The sequence below is a fragment of the Schistocerca serialis genome, chromosome 4 (assembly GCF_023864345.2).
Source record: "Schistocerca serialis cubense isolate TAMUIC-IGC-003099 chromosome 4, iqSchSeri2.2, whole genome shotgun sequence".
NCBI lineage: Eukaryota > Metazoa > Arthropoda > Insecta > Orthoptera > Acrididae > Schistocerca > Schistocerca serialis.
In genome coordinates this window covers 637,337,471-637,359,838 of record NC_064641.1, presented here as the reverse complement: position 1 = coordinate 637,359,838, position 22,368 = coordinate 637,337,471, and the positions used below count along the sequence as shown (strand labels likewise).

General features: G+C 38.6%; 1 protein-coding gene across 2 annotated transcripts in view; it reads left to right on the top strand.

Annotated features, from left to right (window-relative positions):
• The window catches only part of LOC126475486 (fatty acid synthase), a 97,382-nt gene that overhangs the window by 71,347 nt on the left and 3,667 nt on the right, over positions 1-22,368 (top strand). The window contains exons 13-32 of one of the 2 annotated variants that reach the window (XM_050103393.1): positions 666-970; positions 1,086-1,230; positions 1,337-1,453; positions 1,537-1,645; positions 1,855-2,115; positions 6,524-6,694; positions 7,134-7,297; positions 7,519-7,701; positions 7,801-8,109; positions 8,668-8,864; positions 9,169-9,423; positions 10,024-10,147; positions 10,233-10,409; positions 10,851-11,030; positions 11,333-11,531; positions 11,612-11,792; positions 11,904-12,049; positions 16,609-16,856; positions 19,980-20,466; positions 20,852-21,081. In XM_050103393.1, the coding sequence (XP_049959350.1) occupies positions 666-970; positions 1,086-1,230; positions 1,337-1,453; positions 1,537-1,645; positions 1,855-2,115; positions 6,524-6,694; positions 7,134-7,297; positions 7,519-7,701; positions 7,801-8,109; positions 8,668-8,864; positions 9,169-9,423; positions 10,024-10,147; positions 10,233-10,409; positions 10,851-11,030; positions 11,333-11,531; positions 11,612-11,792; positions 11,904-12,049; positions 16,609-16,856; positions 19,980-20,466; positions 20,852-21,081 (4,188 nt within the window). Of the gene's footprint in view, positions 1-665; positions 971-1,085; positions 1,231-1,336; positions 1,454-1,536; positions 1,646-1,854; positions 2,116-6,523; positions 6,701-7,133; positions 7,298-7,518; positions 7,702-7,800; positions 8,110-8,667; positions 8,865-9,168; positions 9,424-10,023; positions 10,148-10,232; positions 10,410-10,850; positions 11,031-11,332; positions 11,532-11,611; positions 11,793-11,903; positions 12,050-16,608; positions 16,857-19,979; positions 20,467-20,851; positions 21,082-22,368 lie in introns of both variants that reach the window. The other variant, XM_050103392.1, reaches the window with a different exon arrangement.

Here is a 22,368-nt window from a genome sequence, read left to right as displayed (position 1 = left end):
GGAAGCCTGTGTTATCTCAGTGTTGAACTGTAGCAGTTGCCTTAAGGGGGAAGTTTTAATTATTATGTTCACAATACGATGTGTGAAATGGTTAGTTCTCTGTGCACAGTCCCTTCTGAGGAAGAGATTGTAGGGCTTTTAGAGGAGTGGCATGATTTTGATAATGACAGTGATTCATTTGTAAACAATTAGAGTGAAATGGTTATGGAAACAGTTCACCCTGAAGTGTTTCAAAAAATTTCTCAGAGTGAGAAATTTTGTATTTTAATGCTTCTGTAAATATACTTGAATGAAAACACACTTTTTGTTTTAATGTATAATTCATTATTTCCACACAGAGTTCTGCCGTTCTCTGTAGTGTGCTTGTTGCCCAGACAGTGACAATTTAAATAAGAGCACATAGAGGCACCCTGCATTTGCATTGCTGAGGGAAAGGGTTAATGGTCATACACAGTGCAAATTTATGGCGTCTTTAGCTTTCTTATGCACGATAACCTGAGGCAGTGATATAAAACTGTGTGTAATCTTCATTACTGTTTTATTCTCTTTTACTTCTCTCTTCCATTTCTGGAAAGAGACTGTTTTCAGAAGTATTTTACAGTGTCACTAACTTAATTGTGCTGTCTCATTTCACAATTATAATTATATTTGTTTCCCAATTGTAGATAATACCAAATCCAAAACAACGTACCTCTCGCTGGATTAGCTCATCAATTCCAGAAAGTGCTTGGGGGACATCTCTTGCACAGTGGTCATCAGCTGCCTATCATGTTAACAATTTGCTGTCACCTGTCCTCTTCAATGAAGCGCTAAAATTTGTTCCTGAAAATGCAATTGTCGTGGAGGTAGCTCCACATTGTCTGCTCCAGGCTATCTTGAAGCGTTCGCTTGCATCGACATGCACAAATGTTGGACTTATGAAAAGGGGCCACAAAGATAATAAGGAATTCCTGTTCTCAAATATTGGAAAGTAAGTTTTGAAATGATTTTTAGTAATTTTATACCAATTTAAACTTTGTAAGTGTAACTGTGCAGTGATGAGCAAAGGAGAACAAGGTGATCATTGATGTGCTCTTTTGTTCCAGGTTGTACAATGCTGGACTACAGCCGAAATTAGCTCAGTTCTACAACAAAATAAGCTATCCTGTTGCAAGGGGCACTCCAATGATTGCACCATTGATCCAGTGGGATCACTCTTCAGAATGGAGTGTTGCTAGCTTTAGTGGAAAGGCAAGGATACATGTTATTTTTTATTGCCCTGCATTACTTATTTTAATCTTGTTTGTGAAACAGTTCATGTGTTAGCTTGTTTTCAAGCTTTATGTTGTGTCTGTAGGGTGGATCTCGCTCTGGGGAATGCATTATTGAAATTGATCTTAGTAAGGAGCAGGACAGTTTCCTATCGGGACACGCCATTGATGGTAGAGTACTTTTCCCTGCAACTGGCTACCTGGTAAGTGAACAGTCTCTTATATTTTTTACTTAAATTCTACCTTTATTTCAGTTTAAAATTTTTTTGTGTAATTTTTGTTGTAGACTCTTGTATGGAAAACATTCGCCAAACTGCAGGGAACTTCTTTTGAAGACTTGGGTGTTGTGTTTGAAGATGTACAGTTCCATCGAGCCACCATAATGCCAAAAGAAGGTAAGATAATTCTTACAACCCTTCTAATAAGAAGAAAGAAGATATATCATCAACTGCATATATTTTGTGCAACTCTGACAAGGTTATAACCAAACGTATGCACAGAATGTTAATAGTGCATGAAAGTGAACCATAGAATATCCAAACTACAAATTAACTTTTACTGTGGATGAAGAACTTTGCTGTAAAACAAACTTTGATCTCTACAGGTTCTGTAAAATTTTTGGTGAACATTTTTGATGGCTCAGGAAGTTTTGAACTATGTGAAGGAGGAGCTGTGGTTGTCTCTGGGCGAATATATGTGCCAGAGGACCCTGACCATGAGATACTAAATCTTCCTGCTCCTGCCAAGTTGTCAGAAAACAAAGAAATGCTGCCATTAACAACTTCAGATGTTTACAAAGAACTGAGACTAAGAGGCTACGATTACGGTGGCATCTTCCGTGGAATTGCAGAATCTGATAATAGAGGTAAGCATGACATTTAACAAAATATTTCAGTTACAAAAGGGAGAATTTTGGATACAAACATAATCATAACAAAGAATTTGTAGCTGAAGTCATCTTGCTCAGTTAAGAGTGCAGTGGAAGTCCGCAATTGCAACTAATATACGGAGTGTGCAAGTACATCCTTAGGGATGCAGTTAGTCTAGTATAGTTACAGAAGTGTGTCATGAGGCATAATGCCACAACAGAATAGTATTCTTTTCTTCAAAATGCCATAAAACTACATTTCAGATTACAGCATTGTAGACAGGGTTTGTTTATTGTGTATTTAAAAAAGTTAATCCACACAATATTGCAAACTTTATCAGTGCTCCCAGGTATCAGCATATGCATGTGGGGTAGCATAAAGTTGTAATTATCACTTCAAAAAATAACTATGTAATTTATTTTTTGTAGCATTCTTGATACACATTGAAATCCCCAGATCACTAGATCACAGCTTGCCTCGGGAGACGCCAAAACAAAGCAGTGCAACCCATCTTCTCTTATCAGCGGGCTACGCAATTTTTTGTGGCTTCTGTAGTGATGTGTTATGGTACTATATGGTGTGGGAGTTGGTGTGTACCAGGACAGTTGACGTGTTCTGTTGAACAAATAATTAAGTTACTTTATATTCTGAGGTGATAGTTCAGTGCTGGCCTTAGATTCAGAGACAGCATTATTAACAGTAAGTAACATAAAATAAACAGCAGCATCACTTCTCAGGTGTGTGAGGTTTGGAGGTATAAGAATTGATCTTATATATATATAATTTAGTACATGATGGTGACTAATGTTGGCAGCAGCCATCACTACTAACATATGTTGGCAGTAAAATATTAATGGTGAGGTTACAGACAACAGACATTTCATGAACGCTACACCTGTGCAATCCAGTTTCCAAAGATTTTCCAAACAAGTCTTCATAAAATTATTAGTATTAAGCATGAGAAAAGTAGGTGCTTCATGAGTGCAAGTTATATTGATTATAAAAAGTATCTCCATGAACAGACTCAGAGCACCACACAATGTCAACTGGCTGTTGTGTCATCCTCTGCCATATGGCATCAATTGGATGAGGTGTGAAGGGGCCTGATGTCAGCACAAAGCTCTGCTGTCAGCTTTCCAGATGTTGAAGCCGCTAATTCTCATAGAACTAGCACCCCAGTTGGCATCATTTGAGTGCACTTTATTCCAGTTGTCTCACCAAGAAAATATTCTGGGTATTTAATCTGGGTCCTCCATATGGCAGCCAGACACACAGACCAATCAGCTACAGAGGTGGGCAATAATAAGGACAATAGAACAGAAAATGAAATAGCAAGGCACTGCATATAATTCCCTGATCCATACCAGTGCTGAAGGTGACGAATTATTTTGCTGTATCATTACTAGCTGTGGCACATGGTGTCTGAAACCATGTTTGTCAGTGGTTTAGAAGCACTCATAAGACAAACCCAAAGTGACATGAAAGCTATGTTTTTGGCTTCATACCTTTCAAGCTATGTCATGTACATTTAGTCCAAGAAATCCATTGTCCCTTCTTAGAAAAAATAAATTGTCTGTAAGAGTACTCACCTTTATGACATCTCGTGAAGCATCTCTGGCATTATTCTACGAAAGGCTTCCTCAGTGCTATTGCACAATTCTTCATTAGTCCTGTACACACATAAAGCCACATGTGACTTAATTATTCCTGGTAATGAGTTTGTGGTGTGGTAAAGTGTGGGTGTTGTGGGGCTGGATAAGCTGCTTAACCATGTCCAACCTTCAAATTTTTCAGCAAGGAACTCGTGCATTTAAATAGCAAAATATGCTGGAGCTCCATTCTGCTGTAATAACACATAACAGTAATTCCCTTGTATTCAGGCTGAGGTATTAAGCACATTTGTAGCATGTCCAAATAAGAATTTCCTTAAAAACAAATCCTAGCATGTATTGTGACGACATCCTGGCTCATATCATAACAGTACTAAGATTCCATTCCTGCTCTTGCAACAGTGGCACACTTGTCCTGTAGCGTTTTCTTGTGTCACTACACTGCCTTTCTTTGACGCTGTCTAGAACAAAAGCATGTTTCTCCCATTCAAACAGAGGTGCTTACACTCAAAAGATACTAATCGCTCCTCAACGAGGTAACTCTGTCTGCTTAAATCAGCCATGGCTTCACAGCTGGCACATACTATTACTATAATGACTTCTGCTACAAAGGAGAGATACCAGTAAAATAAAATAACTGTGTATTTTCCCAGTTGTATGAAGTCAAGAGAGGTAGTGGGCCTTCTTGGACTATTTCTAGTTGTTTCTGGACATTGTTTTTGTGCATTTTTTCTGCTTCATCATGGTGATTCAGCTTACACTTTCAGGAATATAGCTACTTGAGTTTCCATAATCACTTAAGTGTGAATACAAGGATGGTTCCTGTAAAAATTCTATTTCTGATTGATTTCTTGCCCCAACATTGTTTATATCTGAGCTTGAGATTAGCCTTTAAGTATAGCATTGTCAGTTGATCAATTAAAACCAACAATTCCTTCATTGTAAAATATTTGTTTCACTGTTAATGTGTAGGACTGAACTAACTATAAATATCTGGATATAATATAATGTAGTATAAAATACTTTATTGTCATCAAGTAATGGTCTATTCATAACCTCCTAAATAATATAGATTGGGATTTGCTTGTTAATCTCCTGTTCCTACCCCCATCTTCTTATAGTCAGATTTCACCCTTACTTGTACCATTTGCAAGAGCATCATTCCTTACTTGCCTACAGAAGTTGTCATAGCACATTGTGAGAAACTGAACAATTAGAAATAGCTCTTTATTGGCATTTATGATCTATTAGAGGTGTTAAATCTCACTTTCACAATCCACGTTAAGTAGTAACTGTAGTACGTTACATATACAGGGTTATTACAAATGATTGAAGCGATTTCACAGCTCTACAATAACTTTATTATTTGAGATATTTTCACAATGCTTTGCACACACATACAAAAACTCAAAGTTTTTTTAGGCATTCACAAATGTTCGATATGTGCCCCTTTAGTGATTCGGCAGACATCAAGCCGATAATCAAGTTCCTCCCACACTCGGCGCAGCATGTCCCCATCAATGAGTTCGAAAGCATCGTTGATGCGAGCTCGCAGTTCTGGCACGTTTCTTGGTAGAGGAGGCTTAAACACTGAATCTTTCACATAACCCCACAGAAAGAAATCGCATGGGGTTAAGTCGGGAGAGCGTGGAGACCCTGACATGAATTGCTGATCATGATCTCCACCACGACTGATCCATCGGTTTTCCAATCTCCTGTTTAAGAAATGCCAAACATCATGATGGAAGTGCGGTGGAGCACCATCCTGTTGAAAGATGAAGTCTGCGCTGTCGGTCTCCAGTTGTAGCATGAGGCAATTTTCCAGCATGTCCAGATACACGTGTCCTGTAACGTTTTTTTCGCAGAAGAAAAAGGGGCCGTAAACTTTAAACCGTGAGAGTGCACAAAACACGTTAACTTTTGGTGAATTGCGAATTTGCTCCACGAATGCGTGAGGATTTTCTACCGCCCAGATTCGCACACTGTGTCTGTTTACTTCACCATTAAGAAAAAATGTTGCTTCATCACTGAAAACAAGTTTCGCACTGAACGCATCCTCTTCCATGAGCTGTTGCAACCGCGCCGAAAATTCAAAGCGTTTGACTTTGTCATCGGGTGTCAGGGCTTGAAGCAATTGTAAACGGTAAGGCTTCTGCTTTAGCCTTTTCTGTAAGATTTTCCAAACCGTCGGCTGTGGTACGTTTAGCTCCCTGCTTGCTTTATTCGTCGACTTCCGCGGGCTACGCGTGAAACTTGCCCGCACGCGTTCAACCGTTTCTTCGCTCACTGCAGGCCGACCGTTGATTTCCCCTTACAGAGGCATCCAGAAGCTTTAAATTGCGCATACCATCGCCGAATGGAGTTAGCAGTTGGTGGATCTCTGTTGAACTTCGTCCTGAAGTGTCGTTGCACTGTTATGACTGACTGATGTGAGTGCATTTCAAGCACGACATACGCTTTCTCGGCTCCTGTCGCCATTTTGTCTCACTGCGCTCTCGAGCGCTCTGGCAGCAGAAACCTGAAGAAACTTTATGAGTTTTTCTACGTATCTGTAGTGTGTCATGACCATATGTCAATGAATGGAGCTACAGTGAATTTATGAAATCGCTTCAATCATTTGTAATAGCCCTGTATATACACTACAAACTACCCTGGTAATTTAACTTTTCTTAAGTTGTAGAGAATTGAGATTTATCTATATGAATCTGATAGATATACGTACTGAATATCTCGCTTAATAATTTGAAAATTGTACAAATATTCCATTTAAAAACCATTTTTCTTACCTTAACAGGTGTGAATGGAAAGTTGAACTGGGTTAACAATTGGATTAGTTTCATGGACACGATGTTGCAGTTCTCTATTCTGGGACAAAACACTCGAGAACTGTACTTACCAACTCGGCTACAGAGAGCAGTCATCAATCCTAAGAAGCATAAACAAATAGTGGAGAGCTTTAATGAAGGTGATGGTTAGTTGACCGTAATGAATTACGTCATTACTATTTATTTCTGTAATTCTTGTTTGTATTATGAGCATATGTGTTCCCTTTCATACAATAAGGAGAGCATGGAGTTCTAAAATTATTAATTTATATCACATTATCAGGTTTTGTTAATGTCATAAAGTTTTCTCACTCATTGTGTTATATCTGCTGTACTTACCTGAACATTTGACTTTTTTTCTGTAACACAGGTATCATTTAGAGTTTTTTGGATAATACTAAGAAAGCAAATTTCTCTTTTATCAGTTTCCTATTCAGTAATGTGAGTCTAATTTGAAGCCATATTAATCTATCAAACTGAGGTTATCGTAGTTAGTTTTACTAATTTTTATATTCAAAATCAGTGTACTGTGAATATGACTTCTTCACTCTACGCTCAATATATATCTGTTCTATGCAGGAATTCCTGTTCATATGTACCGCAATATTAACATCCTGAAGTCTGGTGGAATTGAGTTAAGAGGTCTGAAAGCCAGTTTAGCACCAAGGCGACAGCAAATTCAGGCTCCTCCTAAGCTTGAGCAGTATACTTTTGTACCATATGCAAATGTAAGCAAAAAGGAGGTAAGTGACAGCCTTTAGGCCACTACTGATACATTTAATATAAAATGATCTCATGAGACTGATCACAAGTTTTCTTTTTTCCTCAGTATTTCGTTGCAACACTGTTCGATTACAGTCGCTATAGATTATAAATAGTAAATCATTGTGCTATATGTCTGTAGCCTACAGAATTATGTTCATAATTATTTGAGAAAGTTGTGTAATTGATGATTCAATTGCAGGTCACAATAGAAGATGGTGCAAGAGTAAGACAACAAGCACTCACAGTGTGCTTGCAGATTGCTCTGGAGAACTCAGGTGGAGCATTGAAAATGAAAGTTGCTGAAGTGGCAGATGACAGGCAACCAGAGACTCTTCTTGCACCTGTGATAATTGACATATTAGAATCTGAACCAATCCTTACTGTAAGTTTGACTTTTATCTACTATTGTTTCTTCCTTCATTTTGTAACTTTTCATTTGGGTTGTTTCCACTACAGTGTTAGTACATGTTTTGTTTACCAGGTTGACATGACTGTGGCATCTGCAAATCCTGATTTGTTTGCTAGTACAGTTGAACCACTAGGTGTAAAAATGGTTACCAAAAATATAAGCTCTGAACCAGTGGATCAAAATTGCCACATTGTCGTGGGAACAGGAATACTGCAGCGACCTGCTGGTGTACTGGACAACATGGTTGCATCACTAAAAGAAGGTGGTTTCATATTGCTGGAGGAAAGCCGATCAGTTGTTGAAAGCTGTAGGTTACCAGATGACTGGGAACTTGTTGCCAGACAGGATACAGGCTTACATTCGTTTGTTCTCCTGCGTAAGGTGAGTGATGCTGAAAATTGGACTGTCAGCATATGTTGTATCTATTACCTGTGTACACCATTGTTTTTTATACATGTGAGGCTTGTGGGAGGGTACAATACATCAGTTTCCAATATTATAATATAGAAAACAGTAAATTTCAGTATTTATAGTACTCAGTGCTTTCCTTTTTCTTTTTTCAAGTTTGTTGTTAAATGTTAGTGCCCCAGCCAACTTCAGTCTAAAATATGAAATTGTATACTCATGAAAAATTGTAACTGGCATTGCAACTTGTGGTGCATAGTACAGCACACAAACTGAATTTCTTTACTGTGTTGCTCATAGTGTCCAAGTAATAATACATCATCATGCATTAGCAAAAGTGCGGAAAGAATGAAGAAAAAATGTTTGTTTTAATCTTTCTAGTGGTAGAAGTAAACTTCTTATAAATGGTGTGGTAAAATAACAGGGAAAATCTAAAATTATACCAAATTTGCAGTACATTTTATGTTCCTTGTTGTAAAAAAAAAAAAGTGTGTGAACTGTAACTTTTGTGATTAGACATTCTTAACTTTTCAGCCCGTGGTCTCAGATTACGCAGTTCAGATTCAAGTTACAGAGAAAAATTTTGATTGGGTGGAACCTCTGAAATCTGCAATGAAACAAAGTGAGACTGAAGGTACTAAAATACTTGTTGTCTGCTGTGGAGAAAATCAATGTGGAATAGTTGGGATGATAAATTGCATCAAACAGGAGCCTGGTGGTAACAATGTTCGGTATGTGTCATTAAATCATTGCACCTCTTTGGCAAGTTTTACTCTGTAGATAATGAAAGAATTTTTGATGACACTGTATTTTGTAAGATTACAAACATTAAGTTCTCATAGGAACCCCACAGAACCCTAAAATTTTCTTCTCATATTTTAGAAACAATCTGGTATTACTCTTCATAACTGTCATACTTTTACACATGTAAACCAAACAAGAAGTGATTTTATTATTCAGCATCAAAGAAATACTGGGTCATAGATAGAAGAATAGTTATGATTTTAATATTTATTTATGGATAATAACTTGCAGGTGTGTTTTTGTGCAAGATGAAAAGGCACCAGCATTTTCAAAAAGTCATGAATTCTATGCAGCACAATTGAGAAAGAATCTGGTGTTGAATGTCCTCAAGAATGGTATTTGGGGTAGTTACAGACATATGCATCTTGATTCTGTTCTCAAGGACTCTGCCACTGCTCTGCAAGTTGAGCATGCTTACATCAATGCACTAACAAGAGGAGATCTTGCTAGTCTGCGGTGGATTGAAGGACCACTTACATATTACAGGTAAGCCACATTAGAAGTATTGAATAATATTTCATTTGAATTGTTTATCGCTCTTCAGTTCTGAAATTTCCGTGCACCAGATGCATGAAGGAATTACCATGATTTTCTACCTTATTACAAATATGAATTATGAAATGACGAAACAGTTTTGTTTTTAAGAGACCCATTTTTGTTTTGTGAATATATTTTTAAATTTACAACAATATGGAAACAATATATTGCTACTCACCACTTAGAGAAGGTGTTGAGTTACAAGCTGGCACAGTGATAAAGATTGCCAAATATTCAAGTTGTTGGACATTGAGGTCCAGGTGCAACGAGACATTGGCTCTTTGTGTTACTTGAGAACAAGGAATTTTCCAAAAGCTTAAAATATTCTGGCAGTCTTTATCATTGTGCCTGTCTGCAACTCAAAATCCATGTGTTGTGAGTAGCAACCTATCCTTTCCATATTGTTATTCCATCCTGGATTCCCATTGTTTTATTTTCAAATTTATTTAGAACAATCACATTATTTTGCCCAGAATTAATTGTTTACTGGCAACAGTTGTGTTTACTTAAACATTTATAAGCTTATGCTTTTTTTTTTTTCATTTCTAGGCCAGAAAGGTTCCCAGGCAAGGAGCTGTGTCATGTATATTACGCACCTTTGAATTTCCGTGACGTTATGTTGGCAACAGGGAAACTCCCTCCTGATGCTCTGCCTGGTGATCTTGCAGGACAGGTAACTTTAATATGTGCTACCTTCTTCAGTTCATTATATCAAATGTCCATACTTCACTTCGTTGTCACTACCTTCTCTCGCACAGGACTGCATTCTTGGACTGGAATTCTCTGGTCGGAATTCTGCTGGCAAGAGAGTGATGGGAATGGTTGCAGCCAGGGGACTGGCCACAACTGTGCTGGCGGATCCTGGTTTCTTGTGGGAAGTACCCGATAAGTGGTCCCTGGAGGAAGCGGCCACTGTTCCTGTCGTCTATGCCACGGTTAGTGGAGTTTTTGACAAGGATTCATTTTTTCATGTTATTTAACCTTTACTTTTTCAGCCCAATGTTTACAACACACCATTTACAGGGTGATCTTCAGGAAGCAGACATTTTTAGATTGGCCTGATCCCCACTGTCAGCAGTAGGAGATGACAGTATATACATCAGTCACTTTGTGACTTTAATCAAATAGAAGATGTTAACCTTTGATTTGGGATAAATACAAGCTTTACTTTTTTTCTTAACAATGAACATCTTACTGTTCATTTGAAACCCATCAAGTTTCCTGTAGGTCACCCTATAAAAACAGTGTTTCACATCAATTTTTTAAATAAATTATTATTGTTATTCTGTTCCTTTCAAAAATACCTTGTTTTCAACCATATATGTGAAAATATTTAATGTGGAATAAATATGAGATTGGATTGTTGGTGTTTACAGAGCTATTATGCCCTTGTGGTAAGAGGTCAGATGCGTCCTGGTGATTCAGTGCTGATTCATGCTGGTACCGGAGGAGTTGGCCAAGCAGCTATTGCTATTGCACTGCATATGGATTGCACTGTTTTCACTACTGTAGGTAGTGCAGAAAAGAGAGCTTTCCTCAAACAGCGTTTCCCTCAGGTTAGTATTTTAAAAACATTTTCCCCGGTTCGATATAAAAATTAGTGGGTTTCAAAACAAAAAGCATTCTCGAGCTGATAAGAGAATTATTACTCACAAATTAAAGAAACTGGAATTTTACACCCTTCAAAGTAGATATATATATAATACAGAATACTTAATATGTGGAATTTGGAATGATGTTATGTGTATGCTGTACCAATTTGTTGGCATCTATGTTAATGAAGTAATAAAAGTAAGTTCTTGTATGAGAGTTCATTATTACCTCTATTTCAAATTTGAAATTCTTTTATACTTTGCAGCTAACGGACAAGAATATTGCAAATTCTCGAGACACAAGTTTTGAACAGCATGTTCTTAAGGAAACTGATGGTAGAGGTGTTGATTTGGTCCTAAACTCTCTTGCTGAAGAGAAGCTCCAAGCATCTGTTCGTTGCCTAGCTAAAGATGGAAGATTCCTTGAAATTGGGAAGTATGATCTCTCAAACAACAATCCTCTAGGTATGCACTATGAAATGTGTATAATGGGTTTCATTCTAAATACCTATGTTGCACTATTTAAAAGACTGGACCATTTTCAGGAATGGCATTTTTCCTGAAGAATACAACATTCCATGGGATCCTCCTAGATGCTCTTTTTGAATCTGATAGTGTGGCAAAGAAAGAAGTTTTTAGGCTAGTCACTGAGGGTATTAAGTCCGGTGCTGTGAGGCCTCTTCCTGCCACTGTGTACTCTGAAAACCAAGTGGAGCAAGCATTCAGGTATCAACAGTTGTTAATTATTATGGAAATAAGAATGATGTACAGATGCTGTCTGTCACTCTCATCTTCTCGACTGTGTTGGGCAACATACTAATTTCTTATGTTCTATAGATTTATTGGCTCTGGAAAACATATTGGAAAAGTTGTTCTAAAAATCAGAAATGAAGAAGCAGAAAAGCATGTCAAACCTATTACAAAGTTGGTGCCTGCTATTCCCCGCACATACATGAATCCTGAGAAAGTATACATTCTGGCTGGTAAGTAAATGTACTACAGAGTATTTCATTACAGAAATATTTGTTTATCCATTTTGCTATTATAAGGATTGTGTTCGTATGTAAGAAAAGTTCAGTTAATTGTACTATTAGAAGAAAAGTAGAGGTAGTACCAATTCTAATGCAATGTGTAGCCTCATCAAAATGCAATTTATTGGCTAAATTTTTTAATAAGATTGTTGACTGATAAAATGAGAACCTGCCATTCTTTTTAAAAAAATATTGAGTCTTGACAGATATTACTTCACAGTGTCTGCTCATCCCTATGAGCTGATTAAACTAGGTGCAGTATGTCTGCACAGTATAGGAAAATGTATATAAAATAGGTGTCACTAGAATATATGATAAATACGAATGTAAATCAGGTCAGTGTAATTAGTTTTTAATACTGAGGCAACACAGTGGGTACAGAAATGTGTGTGACATTGGAATCTAATGTACGAAAATTACTGAGACTTAGTTGAATGGTCGCCAAGGAATTCATACAGTTGTACTGCCTATGCATCAACAGAAATAACTGAGGAGCTGCCCATCATTTAATCTCTGAAAAGCAAGTGCTGTCATTTACAACGTGAGAAACCATTTGTAGTCTATCTGAAATCTACATCTACATCCATACTCTTCAACAACTGTGAGGTGCATGCCGGAAGGTATGTCTCGTTGTACCAATTATTAGGTTTTCTTCCTGTTCCATTCACATATGGAGTGCGGGAAGAATGGTTGTTTGTATGTATGCCTCTGTGCGTACAGTAATTATTCTAATCTTTTCTTCAGGATCCCTATATGAGTGATACTTCGGGGGTTGTAGTACTTCCCTAGAGTAAAAAAGCCAGTTCTTGAAACTTTGTTAATAGATTTTTTGGGATAGTTCTATGTCTATCTCAAGAGTCTTCCAGTTCAGGTCCTTCAGTATCCCTGTGACAGTCTCCCACAGATCAAACAAATCTGTGACCATTCAGGTTGCTCTTCTCTATATGTTCAGTATCCCCTGTTAGTCCTATCTGGTATGTGTCCCTCACACTTTGGCAATATTCTAGAACCCGTCACCGAGTGATTTGTAAGCAGTGTTCTTTGTAGACTGATTGCACTTCCCCAGTATTCTACCAATAAACCGAAGTCTACCAACTGCTTTATCCGCGACTGAACCTACGTGATCATTCAATTTCATAGACCTACAAAGTGTTATACCCAGGTATTTTTATGAGTAGGCTTATTCCAACAGTTACTCATTGGTATTATAGTCATAGGACACTTCTTTCTTTTTATTTTGTGAAGTGCACAGTTTTACATTTCTGAACTTAGGAGCTCGTTGCCAATCTCTGCACCATGTTGAAATTTCATCAAGATCTGAATCTGTATTTATGCGGCTTCTTTCAGATAGTACTTCGTAGTAGATAAAGGCATCATATGCAAAAAGCCTGACTTTATTATTAATATTATCTGCAAGGTCATTAATATCCGACATGAACAGCAAGGGACGCAACACACTTCCCCCGCACACACTCTGCGGCCCACTCCATCCAAGATAACATGCTATGTCCTGCCTACCAAAAAGTCCTCAATCCAGTCACAAATTTCACTTGATGCCCCATATGATTGTACTTTTAAAAATAAGTACGAGTGTGACACTGAGTCAAATCCATTTTGAAAATCAAGAAGTGCTGCATCTACCTGGTTACCTTGACCCAAAGCTTTCAGTATGTCAAGTGAGAAACGTGTGAGTTGGGTTTCACAGCATCAATGTTTCTGAAATCCATGTTGGTTGGCATTGAGGAGTGACATCAAGGATATTGGTCGGTAGTTTTGTGGATCGCTTCTACTACCCTTCTTGTAGATGGGTGTGACCTGTGCTTTTTTCCAAGAACTGGGCATCATTTTTTGTTTGAGGGATCTTCAATGGATTATAGTTAGAAGAGGGGCTAACTCGCCTGCAAATTCAGTATAGAATCTAATAGGGATTCCATAGGGGTCTGGAGCCTTTGCTTTTTTTTTAAAAAAAAAAAAAAAAAGAGAGAGAGAGAGAGGCTGTTTCTCAACACCACTGAAACTAATATTTTTCATTCTTCTTTTCAGTGGTATGAGGATTGAATTTTGGCAGGTCTCCTGGATTTTCTTTTGTCAAGGAACATTTGAAAATTTGCTTTGCTACCCTCGACTTCAGTTCCTGTCTCTTTCGCCAGGGATTGGACACTAACTTCAGTGCCACCAACAGCCTTTACATATGACCAAAATTTCTTTGCATTCTGTGAAAAACCACTTCACAATATTCTGCTACGGTAGTCACTGAAGACATCATGCATTGCTCTCTTGACAGCCAAATGTGTGAGGGAGAATGAATGTAATAGAATATGCAGTGAAAGATTTTAGAGTTGACAGTGTTATTAGATGAAGATAACTTAATAAAATGTAGGTGTTAACCATCAAGCATAAATCTTTGGAGAGACTACTGCATGAATATTTTAATACATGATTTGCTGTGTAAAAAATTGGTGGTAAGGTAGCTACACTCCTGGAAATGGAAAAAAGAACACATTGACACCGGTGTGTCAGACCCACCATACTTGCTCCGGACACTGCGAGAGGGCTGTACAAGCAATGATCACACGCACGGCACAGCGGACACACCAGGAACCGCGGTGTTGGCCGTCGAATGGCGCTAGCTGCGCAGCATTTGTGCACCGCCGCCGTCAGTGTCAGCCAGTTTGCCGTGGCATACGGAGCTCCATCGCAGTCTTTAACACTGGTAGCATGCCGCGACAGCGTGGACGTGAACCGTATGTGCAGTTGACGGACTTTGAGCGAGGGCGTATAGTGGGCATGCGGGAGGCTGGGTGGACGTACCGCCGAATTGCTCAACACGTGGGGCGTGAGGTCTCCACAGTACATCGATGTTGTCGCCAGTGGTCGGCGGAAGGTGCACGTGCCCGTCGACCTGGGACCGGACCGCAGCGACGCACGGATGCACGCCAAGACCGTAGGATCCTACGCAGTGCCGTAGGGGACCGCACCGCCACTTCCCAGCAAATTAGGGACACTGTTGCTCCTGGGGTATCGGCGAGGACCATTCGCAACCGTCTGCATGAAGCTGGGCTACGGTCCCGCACACCGTTAGGCCGTCTTCCGCTCATGCCCCAACATCGTGCAGCCCGCCTCCAGTGGTGTCGCGACAGGCGTGAATGGAGGGACGAATGGAGACGTGTCGTCTTCAGCGATGCAAGTCGCTTCTGCCTTGGTGCCAATGATGGTCGTATGCGTGTTTGGCGCCGTGCAGGTGAGCGCCACAATCAGGACTGCATACGACCGAGGCACACAGGGCCAACACCCGGCATCATGGTGTGGGGAGCAATCTCCTACACTGGCCGTACACCACAGGTGATCGTCGAGGGGACACTGAATAGTGCACGGTACATCCAAACCGTCATCGAACCCATCGTTCTACCATTCCTAGACCGGCAAGGGAACTTGCTGTTCCAACAGGACAATGCACGTCCGCATGTATCCCGTGCCACCCAACGTGCTCTGGAAGGTGTAAGTCAACTACCCTGGCCAGCAAGATCTCCGGATCTGTCCCCCATTGAGCATGTTTGAGACTGGATGAAGCGTCGTCTCACGCGGTCTGCGCGTCCAGCACGAACGCTGGTCCAACTGAGGCGCCAGGTGGAAATGGCATGGCAAGCCGTTCCACAGGACTACATCCAGCATCTCTACGATCGTCTCCATGGGAGAATAGCAGCCTGCATTGCTGCGAAAGGTGGATATACACTGTACTAATGCCGACATTGTGCATGCTCTGTTGCCTGTGTCTATGTGCCTGTGGTTCTGTCAGTGTGATCATGTGATGTATCTGACCCCAGGAATGTGTCAATAAAGTTTCCCCTTCCTGGGACAATGAATTCACGGTGTTCTTATTTCAATTTCCAGGAGTGTATGTTTTATTGTTGTTGTTTGAACCAGATTGATAGTCACTACCACTCACTACATAAACCTTTTGAGAAATAATTTCCATACAGTGAAATGGAGGAAGAGTTCTTCTAGTTAGGGTCACCTAAGCCATAAATTGCATTTCACTGCAGAAGTATTCTTCAACGATTGCTTCAGCTGCTTTTCTTCAGGATGAGTGGATTTGCAGTTCAAAGAATTTGGAAAGTAGAAGAGTTAGTCAGTTATTTCAGCACTTTCTGTTGTAATGGTTTGGTGTTGTTGTTAGTCATGATAGAAGTCATGTAGAATGTCTTGTTATTTTTTTATACGTTTTTGTGACGACAGTGAATCTAAATCTGGATTGCCAGATGGGGATGTGAATCACTGTCCTCCCAAATTTTAGTCCAGTGTCTTAGCCCTGTGCCACATTGCATAGCTGAGAGTGCAGAGTCCTTCATTTTGTATTTCTTGATAAACCTGATGTTGGCTCTTTCAGTAAATCTCTATGTTAAACTTACATTGTTTTATTGCCAAAAAAGCAACTTAGAAGGTCTGTTAGTTGTCTTCTGTGTATATAGACTTCAGAGTAAGGCTATAAATGATTTTTTATTTTTCTACAGGTGGTCTGGGAGGATTTGGACTGGAGCTTACAAATTGGCTGATCAGTCGTGGTGCTACTAATATAGTCCTGACCTCACGCAGTGGCATTCGCACAGGGTACCAGTCACTGTGCATTAGACGCTGGAGGGAAGCTGGTATTGTTGTGCATATATCAACAGCAGATTTCAGCAAAGAGAAAGGTGCTGAACAGCTCATCAAGGAAGCCACAAAACTTGGCCCCGTTGGAGGAATCTTCAATCTTGCAGCAGTAAGTATTAAGAGGTGGTTTTCAAAGAAGTCATAAAAATTGTTTTAGGTGTTTTTGAACAGCAGTGTTCTGATTTTTAAAATAAAGTATTACTGTGTATCTTTCAGTTTATATTTCCTTCTTGATACAAATTGGTATTTAGTAATTAATCTGAAATAAAACCAAAAGTAATAGTAAACAATACCTTGGACTGCAGAACATAATTTCTATTGTAAGTGATGCTATGCTCATATGATTTTAACTCATAGTAATACCAGTATATGTTCAACAGGGGAGGAGGGGCCGTACCTTCTAACTGTCCTCACAAAAGAAAAAAATACATAGTTTGTTAACTGTTGTTGCTTTTGTTAACAACATACTTTTTAAAGAGGTACTGATGTGTAAATAGGGTCCAGAAACTTGAAGTATTGAATAAGTCATTCTTTATGAAAAGTCAATCTACTACTACTTAAATTTTTTAATTAAATTTAAATGAAAGAAAAAATTTAAAACTATTACAGAATCTGGTAGAGTTCAATAGAAACATGTTTTTTTAAAAATTGTAAAATATGTTATACATGACTAGATTAAAATGTTTACAAAAGGCTTGTATGAGAAGCTTAGTGAAGTCGACTGTGGTGGTTTGGGAGGAGGGGGGGGGGGATGAAAGAGGAGGCTGCCTGATAGAATTCTGCACAGAGCATAATTTAACCATCACAAACCCTCAATATAACAATCATGAATGAAAGCTGTATATGTGGAAGAGCTATGGAAGCACTTGAAGGTTTCAGACAGATCACATAAAGGTAAGACAGATTTTTGGTACCAGATTCTAAATTTGGAAGGCATTTCCAGGATGAGATGTGTATTCTGATCATAATTTATTGGTTGTGAGCTTAACATTAAAACTATATAATTTTCAAAAGGTAGGAAATTAAGGAGGTGGGACCTGGATAATTTGAAAGAACCAAAGGTTCTTGGGACTTTCAGAGGGAGCATTAGGCAGTGATTGACTGAAACAGGGGAAAGGAATACAGTAGAAGGGAAATGGGCAGCTTTAAGAAATGGAATAGTGAAGGCAAAAGATGATCAGTTAAGCAAAAAAAGATAAGGCCTTCTAAAAATCACTGGATATCGTAGGAGATATTGAATTTTATTGGTGAAAGGAGAAAATATAAAAATGCAGCATATGAAGTTGGCGAAGAGGAATATAAATATCTAAAAACTGAGACTGACAGGAAGTGCAATAGAGTTAAGCAGGAGTGGCTAGAGGACAAGTGTAACTGTATAGATGCATTTTTAACAAGGGGAAAGATATATAACACCTACAGGAAAATTAAAGATGTCTTTGGAGAAAAGAGAAACAGGTGTATGAATATCCAGAGCTAAGATGGAAAACCAGAACCAAGCAAATAAAGGAAAGCTGAAAGGTAGAATGAATATATAGAGAAGCAATAGAAGAGAAATGAACTTGAAGGCAATATTACAGAAAGGGAAGAGGAAGTACATGATGGTGAGATGGGAGATATGATACTGCAAGAAGAATCTGGCAGAGCACTGAAAGGTCTAAGGAAACAAGGCTCTTGGAATAGATGAGATTCCATCAGAATTGCTGATGTCCTTGGGAGAGCCAGCCATGACAAAACTATTCCACCTAGTGTGCAAGATCTATGAGACAGGAGAAATACCCTCAGACTTCAGGAAGAATGTAATAATTCAGATCCCTAAGAAAGCAGGTGCTAACAGATGTAAATATTACCCACCTATCAGTTTAATAAGTCGTGGTTGCAAAACATTGACACAAATAATTACAGAACAACACAAAAATTGGTACATTCTGACCTGGGGAAGATAATTTTGGGTTGTAGAGAAACGCTGAAACACATGAGACAATACTGATCCTACCATTCAGCTTAGCAGTTCGATTAAGGAAAGGAAACCTGCATTTATTGCATTTGTCAAAGTCAGTGGTTACAAGAGACAAGGGGCATGGAAGGGAAGCAGTGGTTTAGAAGGGGTGAGGCACGGGGGTAGCCCATCCACAATGTTATTCAGTCTGTACACTGAGCAAGTTGTGAAGGAAACCAAGAAGAAATTTGGAAAGGAAATTAAAGTTCAGGGAGAAGAAATAAGAAAATTGCAGTTTGCCAACAACATTGTAAGTCTGTCAGAGAGAGCAAAGGAATTTGAAGAGCAGAGAGCAATGGACTTTGAAGAGCAGTTAAATGGAATGGACAGCATCTTGAAAGGAAGATATAAAATGAACACCAACAAAAGCAAAAGGATAATGGAATGTAGTTGAATTAAATCAGGTTATGCGTAGGGAGTTACATCAGGAAATGTGACACTCAAAGTAGTAGATGAGTTTTGCTATTTGGCCAAAGTAGAAAGGGCGCAAAATCTAGAATGGTAATTGGAAGAAAAGTGTTTCTGAAAAAGAGAAATTAGCTATCATCGAATATAGACTTAAGTGAGGAAATCTTTTCTGAAAGTATTTGCATTTACTTTAGCCCTGTATGGAAGTGGAACATGGATGACAGAGTTTAGACAAGAAAAGAATAGAAGCTTTTGACATGTGGTATAACAGAAGAATGCCAAAGATTGGGTGGATAAACCGTAAAGCTAATGAGGAGACACTGGATAGAATTGGGGTAGAAAACAAAATTGTGGCGTAACATGACTAGAAGAAGGGATTGGTTGATAGGACATATTCTGAGACATCAAGGAATTGTCAGTTTGGTATTGGAACAATATTGGAGAGGGTTTGAGGAGGTTAAAATTGCAGAGGGAGACCAAAAGAGTAGTATTGTAAGCATATTCAAATGGGTGTGGATTGCAGTAATTTGGAGATCAAGATGCTTCCACAGGATAGAGTAGTGTGGGGAGCCACATCAAACTAGTCTTGGGACAGAAAACTAAAACATCAACAAACAGGTATAATGTAAAAGTATAACAAACAAACACACACACACACACACACACACACACACACACACACACACACACACACACACACACACACGGTTAAATAATACAAAATTATGCATTAAGTAGGAGTCTTTTGTAAGCAGATGATAGTTAAGAAACCTTACTTGAAATCATTAACAGACATTTAGATAAAACTACGCTTTTTTTCCCCCCAAGGTCCTTAGAGATGCATTCATGGAAAACCAATCCGCAGAAAATTTTGAAGCAGTGTGTATGCCAAAAGTAACTGGAACTAAGAACCTAGACAAAGTTTCACGGCAACTATGCCCAGAGCTTGATTATTTTGTGACATTTTCAAGTGTATCTTGTGGACGAGGCAATGCTGGTCAAGCTAATTATGGTTTGGCCAACTCAGCAATGGAGAGGCTTTGTGAAACTCGTCAGGCTGCAGGACTGCCTGGTTTGGCCATACAGTGGGGTGCAATTGGAGATGTGGGTCTAATATTGGAGACAATGGGTGATAACGACACTGTTGTTGGTGGAACTCTGCCACAACGTATGTCATCTTGTCTGGCAACCATGGATACCTTCTTGCAACAGCCATACCCAGTTCTGGCATCAATGGTATTGGCAGAGAAGAAAGGACGTTCAACAGATGCAGGATCAACTGTCGCACTTTTGGATGCTGTTGCCAACATTTTGGGTGAGTTGGGATATCATAATGTGTGGTCTGAAAGCAGAAATTTTGTGTGTGTGTGTGTGTGTGTGTGTGTGTGTGTGTGTGTGTGTGTGCGTTAAAGATATTTTGATATATTGATAAAAATATACTTATTTTCTGTCACACACTTTTTAACTAAAACCTTTTTTATTTTACTGAAGTTCATTAAATAATATACAAATACATAAATATGAAATGACATGCATTATTGTCTCTAGTTGAGCTTAAATACTTCTGTTTCACATTAACAGATTTCATTTCACTGTTCTAGCGTAGCAAAGAAATTAAGTGCATAAAAACAATACAAGATAATCAATATATTACTTTCAGAAACAATTAAGTTAACCTGTTTTTGTTTTTTCTTTTTCAGGCATCAAAGATGTAACTACAGTAAGTGCACAGACATCACTAGCAGATCTTGGAATGGATTCTTTGATGGGTGCAGAGATTAAACAAACATTAGAACGAAATTACGACTTAGTATTAAGTGCACAAGATATTCGAAACCTTACATTCCAAAGACTCTCTGAATTGAGTAATTCCGGTGTACAAGGCAGTGTTTCCGATGCAAATGGGGCAGCACCTGTAGATTCGGCACAGGTATGTTCTGTAAATTCAGGCATTCTTACATGATAAGGCAGATGGGTAGGTTTTCTATAATCTATTACTTTTTTTGGTGCACGGTCATTTCTTTCAGTGCATTCTAAGTGTAGTACTTATTATTAACACTGATGATGTACACGTGACAGATGGAGTCATAAAATCACTCTTTCACAATTTATAGAGGATGAAGGTAAAACTAAATTCTAGGAAAGAATAAGAGTTGAGAAAGAGAAAGAGAGAGAATAATAATTGCAGAGAGCTAAAAAGCTGTGTTTTGTTTACTTTCCATTGCATGCTCTCTGACCTTCATAGCCCCATTCTCTTTGCAACCTTTGCTGATAGGTCCTTGCACATTTGTCTTCCTCAGTAATGACATACACACACAGGTAGGTGGAAGGAAGTCAAGAACCTTGGATTCTCTATCTAACTTTAGTTCTGACCAACTAGACATTTTGCTGTTACTTATTTTCTGACACTTTCACATTGCCTCTTTTGATTTTCACACAAGCCTTTTTAATTGTCCTTTCCAATGATGTTCTCGCAAAGATTGCGGTCAAATATCATCTGAGTCATATTAAACTGAGGCAACAAGTTAATAGTAGAAATTGAAACTTTATGAGAATCCCACTACCTTTGTTGTAGCTTGTCTGTCATCATCAGGAGCATCTTTGTCTACCTGTATCTTCAACGAAAGAACAGTCATTCCTGCTATGTATCAATTATCCTAAATAGCCACCAGTTGGCAGACCTGCAAGTAAGGTGTCTGTGTAAGATTCTCAACAAAAGTCGTATTATTGCAGTTCAAAACTAAATACCTCAAATTGGAAAAAGCGAGTTTAACATTGACATATACTTTTGACTTTTGGACAAATTTAAGTAAATGGCTTATTATCATTTCATGACAGCCAGTTTTAGCTGGACATCCACAAGTAATTAAATTACTCTAGTGCATTAAACATTGTCACTCACTAATGTAGCTGTAGACAGATGCCACATTGAACTGAATCTGAAATGTTTGTCATATCTCCAAAATTATCATCCATGTTACATAATACTTTGGTAACAAATAATGATTTTTTTCCTTATTGGGACATTTATATTTTACTATTTCTTTATGTAAATTTTAGTTTTTGTTTTGATATGTTACTGTATTGCATGTCAGTTATAGTTTACATTTACAAAAATATTATGAAAGTTATAGAATTGCTACTCACCATATAGAGTAAATGTTGTGTCGCAGACAGGCACAACAAAAATACTGCTACACATTTGAGCTTTCAGCCA